This window comes from Bombina bombina, chromosome 1, assembly GCF_027579735.1.
Source record: "Bombina bombina isolate aBomBom1 chromosome 1, aBomBom1.pri, whole genome shotgun sequence".
NCBI classification, from domain to species: Eukaryota; Metazoa; Chordata; class Amphibia; order Anura; family Bombinatoridae; genus Bombina; species Bombina bombina.
The window spans coordinates 1321861826-1321874280 of record NC_069499.1 but is presented as its reverse complement, the minus strand read 5'-3'; the positions used below and the strand labels follow the sequence as shown (position 1 = coordinate 1321874280).

At 40.9% G+C, this 12455-nt stretch overlaps 1 protein-coding gene across 2 annotated transcripts in view; it reads left to right on the top strand.

The window, feature by feature from the left end:
• The window catches only part of C1H16orf87 (chromosome 1 C16orf87 homolog), a 149491-nt gene extending 137463 nt beyond the window's left edge, over window positions 1-12028 (top strand). For both annotated transcript variants that reach the window (XM_053701908.1, XM_053701916.1), the window contains exons 3-4: window positions 9887-10069; window positions 11536-12028. In XM_053701908.1, coding sequence (XP_053557883.1) covers window positions 9887-10069; window positions 11536-11654 — 302 coding nt within the window. In that variant the 3' untranslated portion in view covers window positions 11655-12028. The remainder of the gene's footprint in view (window positions 1-9886; window positions 10070-11535) is intronic.
• The last annotated feature ends 427 nt before the right edge of the window (window positions 12029-12455 follow it).

Sequence of the window (12455 nt, the reverse complement as noted above, 5' to 3'; positions counted from 1 at the left end):
CTCTTATTTTGGCAGTGCGTGTGTTTTGTTTTCTACAATTCCTAGGTCAATTGGTAGCCATATCAGAGCTTCTTCTCAGTTGCTTCCTGTAATTGCAGTTGCTGCATTTTTCATATCTGAGGGGGTGAAATACTGTCTATCTAGAGTTTGTAAAATCATGCTTTCCTTCCATCAGGCAGGGAGAGTTCACAACTTCATTCCTTACTGTTGGGGGGAAAATACAACACCTGGCCACCAGGAGGAGGCAAATACACCCCAGCCATAGGCTTAAATATCCCTCCTACTTCCCCTATCCCCCAGTCATTCTTTGCTTTTCGTCAATATAGGAGGTGTCAGAAGATTTTGGATAGTCCTGTAATGGGTATGTTCCCTTTAAGAAAGGACTGGGGTTAAACTCTTCAATACTCTCACTGAGAGGTTGATATAATTACTGGAGATGCAGGGAAAGTTTTTCTGCAAACCCATCCAGACAGTCCCCTAACAGCTCCTTGCTGTTACACACTCTAGTCCATGTCAGAGCGTCGCTGCAAGACTGTCACACTTGGGAGGCTGTGCCTGTTCCACAGCATGGATCCTGGAGTGTGACATTTTATATAAAAACTTTTGCTATACAGGGTCACAGTGTGGCTCCTTTATACCTCAATCGGATCAAGGGTTAATATATCCTTCCGGGAGATTATTTGAACAGCTAGGGGTTATTTATAACTGCTTTAATGTAAGTTTTTGGGCTCATAGACAGTGTGCTTTTGGCTTGGAACAAACAGGTTTCACTTTAGTTTTTGAGTGTGGCGCAGCTCATAATACCTTAGCGCCTTTTTCATTTTAGGGGAAGTACTGTTCTACGCACCACGTGACCGGGTGCAGTCTTTTCATTTTACTACAATCCTGCTGTGGACATCACTCCTAAGGAGAGCGTTTTCACTGTTAGCTGTCTGGGTCTAGGAGGTGGTGAATGCCCCAGCCATTGGGATTATAAAGGTGCTGTTTTTTTTTTAATAAAAGGGTTTCTTGTTATAGAGGACTCTGATACTACATTAGAAGGTTCCGCTCCTCCTGTACTGATAATTCCTATTTATATTGTTAGGTGGCAGTGGTTTGCCTGTCTGCTCAATTTTGTTCCATTTGCCTAATCACTGTTCTAAAGTTTAAGAAGGGAGACAAGCCTGCTATTAGTCCCTCTGAGCCGTCTACCTCTCAGCAATCTGTCCCGAGAGATTACTACCCTTTCTACGCTACCAGCTCCACGTGCAGTTCCCTGTGGCTCAACTAATCCATTTGGAGTGCCTTGCCTCCCTCTATCAAACTTAAGAGAACGTTTAAACATAGTTCTCCTGACCTAGATTCATCTAAATATTTGTCGGATTTAGCTATGATGTCCCAGCTATCCGAGGATGAGTTAACCTATAACTTCAGAGGGTGAACTTTCTGAATCAGAGACTTCAGTTTCTAAACCTCCTTCAGCGGAGGAACCATCCTTTTAGATTTAAAATTGAGCATCTGCGTTTATACTAAAGAAGGTTCTGTATACGCTAGAGGTTCCAGAGGCTAAATTACCTGAGGAGCCTAAGATCCCTAAATTAGACAGGGTGTATGAAGACAGAAAGGTCCCTCTGACTTTTCCTGTGCCCATCAATATGGCAAACATTATTAGTAACGAATGGGGAAAAAATAGGAACTTCTTCTTTCCCCTCGTCTACTTTAAAAAAAAAAAAAAAAAATCCCGATCCCTGACTTACAATTGGAATTGTGGGTCGATGATGCTATTTCTACGCTGGCTAAGAGTGCTACTATCCTTCTGGAGGATAGTTCTTCTTCTTTTAAGAAAATGTAAACTTTTTTGAGGAAGATGTTTCAACATACAGGGTTTTTATTTCAACCGGCGGCAGCTGGAGCCGCGGTTGCTGGAGCATCTACCTACTGGTGCAACACTCTGAGCTCATTGAGGTGGAAACTCCCTTCGAGGATTTTAAGGAGAGCATTAAAGCTCTGAGAATTGCTAACTTCATCTGTGACACGAATATGCAGATTATTCACCTAAATGCAAAGGCTTATGGCTTTGTGGTCCTAGCCCATCGGGCTCTCTGGTTGAAGTCTTGGTCTGCGGATATGACTTCTAAATCCAGATTTCTTTCCCTTCCTTTCAAGGGGAAGACTTTATTTGGTCCAGGGCTGGACTCCATTATTCATTATTTCTACAGTTACCAGAGGTAAAGGTGCATTCCTACCACAGGATAAGAATAGGTCTAAGGGACGGCAATTGTCTAATTTTTGTTCTGACAAATCTTGACAGAAATCCTCTAAGCCCAAGCAGCCCAAGAGTACTTGGAAGCTGGCTCAGTCCTGGAATAAATCCAAACAGACTAAGAAGCCTGCTGTGAACAAATCGGCATGAAGGGGCGGACCCCGATCCGTGATCGGATTGAGTAGGGGGCAGACGCTGTCTTTTATTTTTTCAGACGCTTGGTTCCAGGATGTACAGGATCCTTTGGTCCTGGAGGTTGTTTCTCAGGGATACCGGATAGGATTCAAATCTCATCCGCAGATTCCTTCTTTCCAGACGATCTACAAGACCAGAAAAGAGGACTGCCTTTTTAGGTTGTGTACGGGATCTCTCCTCTCTAGGAGTAAATGTCCTGGTACCTACAGCAGACAGAGGTTTGGGGTTTTATTCAAACCTTTTCATGGTTCCAAAAAAGGAGGGAACTTTTCGTCCAATAATGGACTTAGTGTCTAAACAAGTTTCTGGATGTTCCCTCTTTCAAGATGGAGACAGTATGGTCAATCCTTCCTCTAGTTCAGGAAGGACAGTTTATGACCACCATAGTACCTGAAGGATGCATACCTTCACGTTCTGATATTCGGAACATTTTCAGTTCCCGAGGTTTGCTTTTCTGGACCAGCTCTTCCAGTTCATAGCTCTTCTGTTTGGACTAGCTACTGTTAGGATATTTACAAAGGTTCTGGGGGCTTTTCTAGCCGTTGCCCGAACGCGAGGTATAGCAGTAGCGCCTTACCTGGATGATCTCTTGGTACAGGCACCATCTTTTCATCTAGTGGAAGAACACTCAGTCCCTTCTCAGTCTTCTTAGATCACATGGATGGAAGAGAACTTGGAAAAGAGTTCTTACTCCAAATAAAAGGGTGAATTTCCTGGGGACAATAATAGACTCTATATCCACAGATCAGAGACGTTGCAAGCTAACTACTGCAGGTCTTGCCCTCCAGGCCTCCTTGAGACCCTCACTGTATGGAGGTGATCGGTCTCAGGGTGTCCTGTATGGACATTATTCCCTTTGCCAGATTCCATCTTGGACCCTTACAACTATTCATGCTGAGACAATGGAACGGCGACCATTCAGATCAGTCTCTACAGATTGTGCTGGACAACCTGTTGAGACTCGCTCTCTTGGTGTGTCTGTCCAGATCATCTGTCCCAAGGCTCGTGCTTTTTGACAGTCCAGGGAGATTGTGACTACGGATGCAAGCCTTTCCGGCTGGTGAGCCGTTTGGGGTGCCAAGAAGGCTTAAGGCCTGTGGACTCAGGAGGAGTCCTCCCTTCCGATCAATATATTGGAACTCCGAGCAATCTTCAATGCTCTGAAGGCTTGGCCCTTTCTGGGTTTGTCCCAGTTTATCAGATTTCAATCAATGTAACTTCGGTTGCCTACATCAACCATCAGGGGGGAAGTATCTCAGCTACTCGAGTGGGTGGAGACTCACAGGTGTACGCTGTCAGCAATCCACATTCCGGGTGTGGACAACTGAGAAGTGGACTTTTCTCAGCAGGCAAACTTTTCACCCAGGGTATTGGTCTCAGAGATATGCAGTGAGTGGGGGACGCCGGAGATTGATCTCATGGCATCCCGCCTCAACAAGCTACCCAAGTACGGGTCGAGGGATCCTCAGGCGGGAACTGATAGATTCCCTAGCAGTGCCATAGAGGTTCAGACTCATATCTTTTTCCTCCACTACCGCTTCTCCCTCATGTGGTGGCCCGCATTAAGCAGGAGCGAGCACCAGTGATTCCGTTTCCTCTATCGTGGCCGCGTAGGACGTGGTTTGCGGATCTGGTGGGGATGTCCTCATCTCCTCAATGGAGGTTACCTTGTTGCAGAGATTTGCTGGTACAGGGTCCTTTCGTACATCAAAATCTAGATTCTGAGGCTGTTTGCGTGGAGAGAACGTTTAGTCTTAGCCAAGAGAGGGTTTTCTGAGAGTGTTATCGACACTCTGATTCAAGCTCGTAAGCCAGTTACTCGTATCGATCATAAAGTGTGGAGGACTTGCTTGTACTGGTGTGAAGTGCGTGGCTTTTCCTGTCATAAGGTTATGGTTGGAGCCTCAATCTTGTTCTTCGTGTTTTGCAGCAGGCTCCGATTGAGCCTATGCATACTGTTAACATTAAATTATCTTGGAAGGTTTTTTTTTTTTGTTGGCTTTTGCCTCTGTGCGCAGAGTTGCTGAGATTTCTGCTTTGCAATGTGGCCCCCCTTATCTTGTTTTTCATGCTGATAAGGTGGTTTTATGTACTATATTAAGGTTCCTCCCTAAGTTGGTGTTTGTAACATTAATCAAGAGATCGTTGTTCCTTCTTTGTGTCCTAATCCATCTTCAGCGGAGGAACGTTTGCTTTATAATCTAGATGTGGTTCGTGCCTTGAAGTTTTATCTTCAGGTTACTAAGGCGTTCAGACAATCTTCCTCTTTATAATCTTTTCGGGTAGGTGTAGGGGGCATAAAGGCCACGTTGACTTCCCTATCTTTCTGGTTGAGGAGTATCATCCGCTTGGCTTGCAAGACAGTGGGACAAAAGCCTCCTGATAGGATAATGGCTCATTTTACTAGAGCAGTGGCTTCCTCCTGGGCTTTTAAGTACGAAGCCTCTATGGCGGCTACCTGGTCCTCCTTACACATTTTTTTTTTCTTTTTCTAAATTGTACAAGTTTGATGTGTTTACTTCTGCCGAAGCAGTTTTCGGGAGAAAAAGTTTGCAGGCTGTGGTGCCCTCACACTAGGGTCTGCCTCTTTTGTTCCCTCCCGCCTTCGAAAAAGCCGTTTTATCCGGCGAAACATGTCAGGAGAAGGGGGAATTGGGTCCCCTCTATTTTAGAGTCTAGCAGCACTTTTAGCTATGTAAATAAATGATATCTGAGCTGACGATATAACGTATACTCAGATTAGTCAGTCAGCTTAATTGTCTCAGGAGTACCACTCCAACACATTGAGACCTGTCGTCTCATTGAGCGGTCACTGTTATTACCGCTGCTCTCTCTGGTCTGCTATTTTGTTACTTATCATAGAAAATCCACAAACAGCAACATTGTTTCGCTATAGGTTTGTAACAGACTGCATAGTTTTATACATACAATTATACTGTAATTTTAATGACTGCAGTTGCAACGAACCTATTTGATAGTGTATAATAAGGATCAAGATAAAGGCTTATTGTTACCCCCAGATATTTACGTAATAATGAATTTATTTTCAACGTTACTTATTAGCTGGGTTCAGTAGCTTAAAGTCAACATACCCTGTCACATAATGTGCTTGCCAGACCGCTATTGCGGCAAATTATATCTGTCAAGCAGAATTACAACATTATAGTGCTTTAGTACTTAACTTTAGCAATGCACGCAACAATCCTATAAATATATGGTGCAGATCAGAGAATATCTAGTATAATCATACCCTCTTAGTCAAGGTAAAGGGTGTTTTGGAGCAACTAGAGAATTGTCTGTTATATTGTTACTTGTTAAGTAATTTATACAATATTTAAATTGCTATACTGGCATTCAGCTCTCCGTATATAGTGCATTATTTATCATTCACTGTTGCTAGCTTAATACATGCCAATCTTTATAGAGTCCTCTGGGATTTAAGTTAACCCTTGTTGCAATAAGGTTACAATTACAAGGCTGCAACTTAGCCAGCCTAATAATATTGATATTAATAACTGTCAACTTTGGTTAATGTGACAACTATTAGTCCTAAGGGCATAAAGCTGCTTAGCATTATTATTCTTAACACCACTGAGCCAAATGCACGTGAGAGAATCTTTCCTCCACACACTCAACACAATTGGTATAATTCTGTAATTTGCTCTCGTTGGGGAGTGTTACAACACTGGAATATTAACTAACTAAGCCAATAGGTGATATATAAATATTCTGCTAATAGGGGTAGCCAAGTGACTATTACGCCCTTATAGGATGATGTACACCAATACTCATGTAACTTGACTTATACATTACTAAATGAGCAGCGGTTATATGTAAATAGAACCAGAATAGGAGATGACATTCGAGCAACTATTAGCATTTAACTAAACCATATAATTCTACTTATTGGTCCAATACAGAATATCCAGTGCTTAAACCAATAATTACAAACTCTTTATTTATCTGGTTCATTTCACACAAATTGAGACTTCAGCTAAACTGTAAAACTGACTGATCAGCCATATTATCAACGAGGTCAGATACCTCAGACCAATTATATAATACTACCTAAAAGTTCTCTAGTGTTTTTAAATACACCCAGTTTTTAAATTAAGTTCTATTAAAGTGTTTGTTTTTAATGTGTCAATTCTTTCACGCACATCACGCCATACTTTTATAAACTCATGAGGGGCTGAGTGCTCTCAAGTGTACTCTTTTTTTTTTTTGTGTGACTACTTGGTCACTTATTTTGTACCCTCCCGTTATTCCGTCAGTGTCCTCTGCAGCCTGGGTATAGTTTTCCAGACAGTAAGGAATGAAGTTGTGGACTCTCCCTGCCTTATGGAAGGAAAAGATAATTTATGTTTACCAGATAAATTCCTTTCCTTCCTGGCAGGGAGAGTCTACGATTCCCGCTCGTAATTTATTTTTGTTGGGTGGCTCCTTTTTTTATATTATTTTTTTCTGGCACCTTTATACCCTGATGTTTCTCCTACTTTTCCTTGTTTCCTTCGGCAGAATGACTGGGGACATAGGGGAAGTGGGAGGGATATTCAAGTCTTTGGCTGTGGTGTCTGCCGCCTCCTGGTGGCCAGGTGTTATATTTTACCAACAGTAAGGAATTCATCTGGTAAGCATAAATTATGATTTTTTTACTGTTATCCTATTGTGATGTGTTAAATACAGACAAACTGTAAACTAACAATTTCCAGGGTCTTCAACGTTCGAGTGTTATCCGCGTCCTCGTTGCAACTCTAGGCTTGGGGCTTAACCGCAAAGAGCCGAGGTTGGTTTCAGACGGTAGCCCTTCTGGGGTCAGTTAGTTGACCATTTATCCTCCATGCTCTGTTAGGGGCTTCATGGAGGGTGGTTTACGTCCAACTCACTGGGATGGCAAGCAAGGTCCAGGGTTCACATTCGCATTCGGTTGTTGGTGGTTACGCTCGTCTACGAGATTTTTCTTTGCGATCCAGGTGCACTGGGTGCCGAATTCTTAAACTGTTCAGGAGTTCTTTCAGACTCTTGGGTTTGAGGCTGTTGCTAGATCGCCAAGTCTATGGTGTATTCTTAGGAGATATAAAAAGAAATAATTATATTCATAGGAGGCCACTTAGGGTTCCTCAGGAAGTTAGATCTTTCGATTGATTCTGTTTTCGAGGACTCTGGCCTAGGACCATGTCTCTCCCTGGATTGGGTGTGGACGGTTCTGTCTCACCATAGGTGTTTGTGGTCCCGCGTGCCTCTCAGAGGGGGGCTGGGCTCTGTTTCTCATGGGAGATGCCTGTGGCTTAGGTTCCAGGTCTCTCTGAATGGTCCCTACTGGTCTCTTGGCGCATTTGATGTTCCTTGTAGACTCCAGGTGTTTCATTTGCTTTAGTCCCTTTCTCTCCTAGAGTCGGTGACGGGTTCTCCTGGTTAGGAGTTACCTTAGTATCTGTGGCAAACTGTGGGTCCTTATTTTCTTACCTTGTAAGGGTTTTTCCCTTCTTGCATTTTCAGAATCCTGGAAAGGAAGATGTGGAGTAGTAACTGGTTCCACCATTCCTGTAGCAGGAGGCTGGGGGTTTGAACCCTGATTGGGCTCCTGTTAAATGTTGGATTCTGATATTTAGATGCTTGGGGTCTGAGAACCCTCTTCCCTTGAGAAATGTTCCTCTTTAGGGACGATAGCAGTGTAGGGGGTCTCGTACCCGAGCACAAAGTCTGTCCTGACTCACGGTAGCATGCCGTTTGTAGTAGCAGTCAGAGTTCTACTCGGGGGGCTTTGCTCCTCGTAGATCCATCCTTTTTCTTCCAGAGGTCAGGGACTCTTGTCTCCGGTCTTTGATTAGCCTTTGGGCTAGAACCATTACCCTGGAGGGAAGGTCGGGGATCAGTTAATCTATGCAGTATTGACCGTTTTCTTCTAGAGTCTCTCCTCCCCTTCTGTGGGAGGACTTCTGATGTCTTCCTCTTTTCTACCGGCATCTGGTGCTGGGAGGAGATGCTTCTTGGAGCCCGGTATTCGAAGGGCTGTTTAGTTTTTGGAAGGTTTGCAGTTTGTAACCAGCTACAGCTTATTGCACCTTTGAATGTGTGTTAGCAGGCTTTAAGAAGCCTTTCGGTGGTTTGGGTTTCACAATGGCTGAGTCAGCTTTCCTACCTGGGAGCTGGTCATTGAGAGTTCCTGTTCAGAACGTTTGAGGTTCTCTTGGAGAGCTCTTTACTAACTGTTGGGCTAGTTATCCTATTTCTGCTGTCTATGCTTGCCTAGCCTGCAGGTTTCGATCTGATATGAGGCAGCAGGGAACTCCATATTTTTCTGGAGTACCTTTATGGTATAGTGCTGTCAGGGATATGAGGGTGTCACTCGAGTCCTCTTTAAGTCCTTGTGTTTCTAGGGAGTTCGTCTCCCTGGGTGCTACTATTATAAGACAACCGTGGGTTGTACTGTTTGTTGAGCCGTGCGGAATGATCCTTTTTGGATTCTTCTGGGAATCTGTTCTCCCTTTTGGGGGCAGGTAGTGGTCCTCGTCTTTTCGGCTTGGTACTCTTCATGGGAGTCAAACACCGCAGGGTTGTCTCCTCGGAGGATGTTTGTGCATGATGGACTCTGGGACTGAGTGGTCTCTAGCTCGGCTTTGCTGGTTTTTCGTTTATATTTTTATAGGGTGTTGGGTAATTTCAGGTTGTGGTCCCTTTCAAAGGGGCCGTCTTTTTGTACCCACTCGTTGTTTGCATTCAGTGTCCCATAGCTTGGGTATTGTTTTACCAAAAGTAATGAATGCAGCTGTGGACTCTTCCTGTTTAAGAAAAACATAAATTTTACTTACCTGATAATTTTCTTTTCTTGTGACGGGAAGAGTCCACAGCTCCCGCCCGTGCTTTGTCTATGAGGCGGCAATAATTTTTGTTCTTCTGGCACCTTTTTTTTTTTCACCCTGATATTCTCCTACTGTTCCTTGTTCCCTTGGCAGAATGATTGGGGGATGAGGGAAGTGGGGGAGGCATTTAAGCCTTTGGCTGGGGTGTCTGCCTCCTCCTGGTGGCCAGGTTCTGTATTTGCCAAAATTAATGAATGCAGCTGTGGACTCTTCCCGTCAGAAGAAAAGAAAATGATCAGGTAAGCATAATTTATGTTTTTCTGTAGCTATCAGAAAGAGGATGGTTTTTAAAACCACCAGGGTTTTAGGCTTTGGATATTGGCCTATTTAAAGGAGTATTAGTACTATTTAATAGTGAGTGCTGCTAAATGTTCTCATGTTTGACAAATGTCAGACAGTGCAATAAATATAGACTGATATTGGGCAACTGCTTATCTACTTAATTTTTATCCTATTTCTAATTGAGCAATATGCTCTTGCTATTGATTTTGGTTTATTAACAAAATATAATCTAAAAAATATCTACATTTGTAAAAATATTGAATTTGGTTTTATAATACTAAAATTAACTTTATGGTTTGTTCAGAAAATAGGTCTGACTTCAAAAGACGGAGGACTGAGAGAGTGAAAAGAGAGAGAATAAACTCCACCGTAAGTAAAGACTTGGAAAATAGGAAAAGGTCACGATCGAACAGTCAATCAGAACTTGGTAGACGTGGGAGAGGACGACCAAAAACCACATCCATCAAAAAACAGGAAGATGAAAAAGGTATCAATTTTGTTTTAATCCCTTAAAATGTCAATAACTTCCTCGCATCTACAGTATGTGCCACCAGAAAATAACTGTGCCTGGCCTATAGTAAGTAAACTTTTTTTTTTTTATAAAAGGGTCAGATCATCTATATATGTAACCCAAAAGCTAAGAGTAGAGTGGTGGAAGGAGATAAGCAAATTGCAGACTGTCTCAATAATTCTGTTTTGTTTTTACTAGAGAAAAGAAAGAGCAAATACTTTAAGGAATGCAACTGAAAATGGAAGTGGGCTTATTGCTAATCTCTTTAAAGAGGATGAGGTTTTTATTGTTATTATTTAAAAATAAAATAACGGTGTAGTCTGATCAAAGACTTGTTGACATGGAGAGAAATCTCTAAAAATGTAGGGGCTTAGTAATAGATACAAGTTAATCACAGAGATTAAAAGTATATTAATATAACTGTTGGTAATTCAAAACTGGGAAATGGGTAATAAAGGGATTATCTATCTTTTTGAACAAAACAAAAACATTCTGGAGTAGAATGTCCCTTTTAAATAAAATTTTCCCCGATCATAGTTCATCAAATTCTTCTGCATTTGTCATATACAAAGTAAATGGGCGCAAGAGATGCATTTTATTAGATAATTATATATTATTCTAAAGATTAAAAGCTTTTGCAAACTCCTATATAGTCATGTTGTGTATTTATTTCTTCCATACATCACTCATGATTTACTCATACTTTATTCCACAAATCACAAACATACATTATTTAGAAATGGTATATTTTCATTTCATTGTTAAATTGTAATAAATATTACTGTGCTACTGACTTAATTAATTTAAAATAATTGTTCATCTCTGTATTTGGTTTTAACTCAGAACCTTTTCTTGTTGTATCTCCCATCTTTAAAGACAAGGGCTTATGTACATATATGGTATCTAATAAACTCCCTTCATAAATGTTAGTTAAGATATTTTTTTATAATAGTCTAAACAATTATAATGTAACCTAATAAACTGGTCCTTTAATTTCTGCCCTCTACAAAAAATATTTTAAGCCTACAACTTATAAAATGTTTGGAATATTATAACTTTGTTGTGTTTCAGAAATCTTTGTACCTAACTCACCAAACACTGTGTATTCATTCTGATAATTGTACTCATTCGGATGGTGATATAAAAAGGGGACCAGATCTTACAGATGTTAGGCAACGCATCACATCCATAGCTGACATAAGGACCTTTGCAAAATAATTATGAATAGTCCATAAACACATGCATTTTAAATAAATCTGGTGTGTAAAAATGTTTAATAGACTAGCAGAGGATGATGAGTGAGTTTAAGAATTTGTTCTTCACTTAGGACTAAAGGGAAGCACTACAAATGTTTAACCTTGCGAACTGTATTTGTAGTGTTTTTATCAACTTGAAAGTGTGAATTATATCTTTGTTTTATAAATTTATGTTTCTCTTTGCAGAAAAACAGGAGAAGGAAGTCGATATGTATGCCAACCTCTCAGATGAAAAGGCTTTTGTATTTTCAGTAGCACTTGCAGAAATAAACAGAAAAATTATCAATCAAAGGCTTATTCTCTGACTACCTGATCTGAAAAACGAAGGTCACTTTTGCTTACCAAACTGAGGCCCCATGGCTTTATCAGTAGGGAACCGTTATCGGTGAATTTCATTTCTCCAGAGACTCAAGAATCTTCTGCACTAAGGACTGCTTTTTCTACCTTTGTGATGCAGCAATATTATCTTTTAGACACATCTATTTCTTTTAAACACCCTGATTTAAAAGATTTATAGAAAAGGAATTCATATGAACAGTCTGCCACGGTAGTTGTATTTAAATGCTTGAGAAAATAAATATATTATATTGCAAAGTTTTTAAATTAAACAAAAATATTATGCCTGGCACATGTACAGTTTATATTAATCTTTATATTAAACAGGTGTTATTATTCATGAGTGTTTGAGGTTTTATTGTTTAGTTATCCTGAGAAAATGTTTCTGGAAGTTGTCAAAGCTCTTCCAAGGATGTTAACATAATGTGGCGTAAATGGATACAACTGCAAGTTTCTGTGTAATAAACAAAGTGGGCTAAGAGGGTGCTATTTGTGTAAAACACAATCCCATAGAAATAACTAACCAAGGTTTATTCCCAGATGAAAACATTTATAGTTGCTGATAAGTTGGTGCCAGTGTGTGGGCACCAAAAGAATAAGTTCTGGGAATAATGGTAGGATGTATATTATGTGCACACAAAAAAAAAGCAAAACCTTGCAAAACTTAAGTTTAAAAATAATGGTGAAAGTGTAATTTCATTAACGTCTGATTTTTGTTAAAATGTTTCTTCCTTTCTTTCATACACGTGGTGAGAGTCCAGGATCCATTA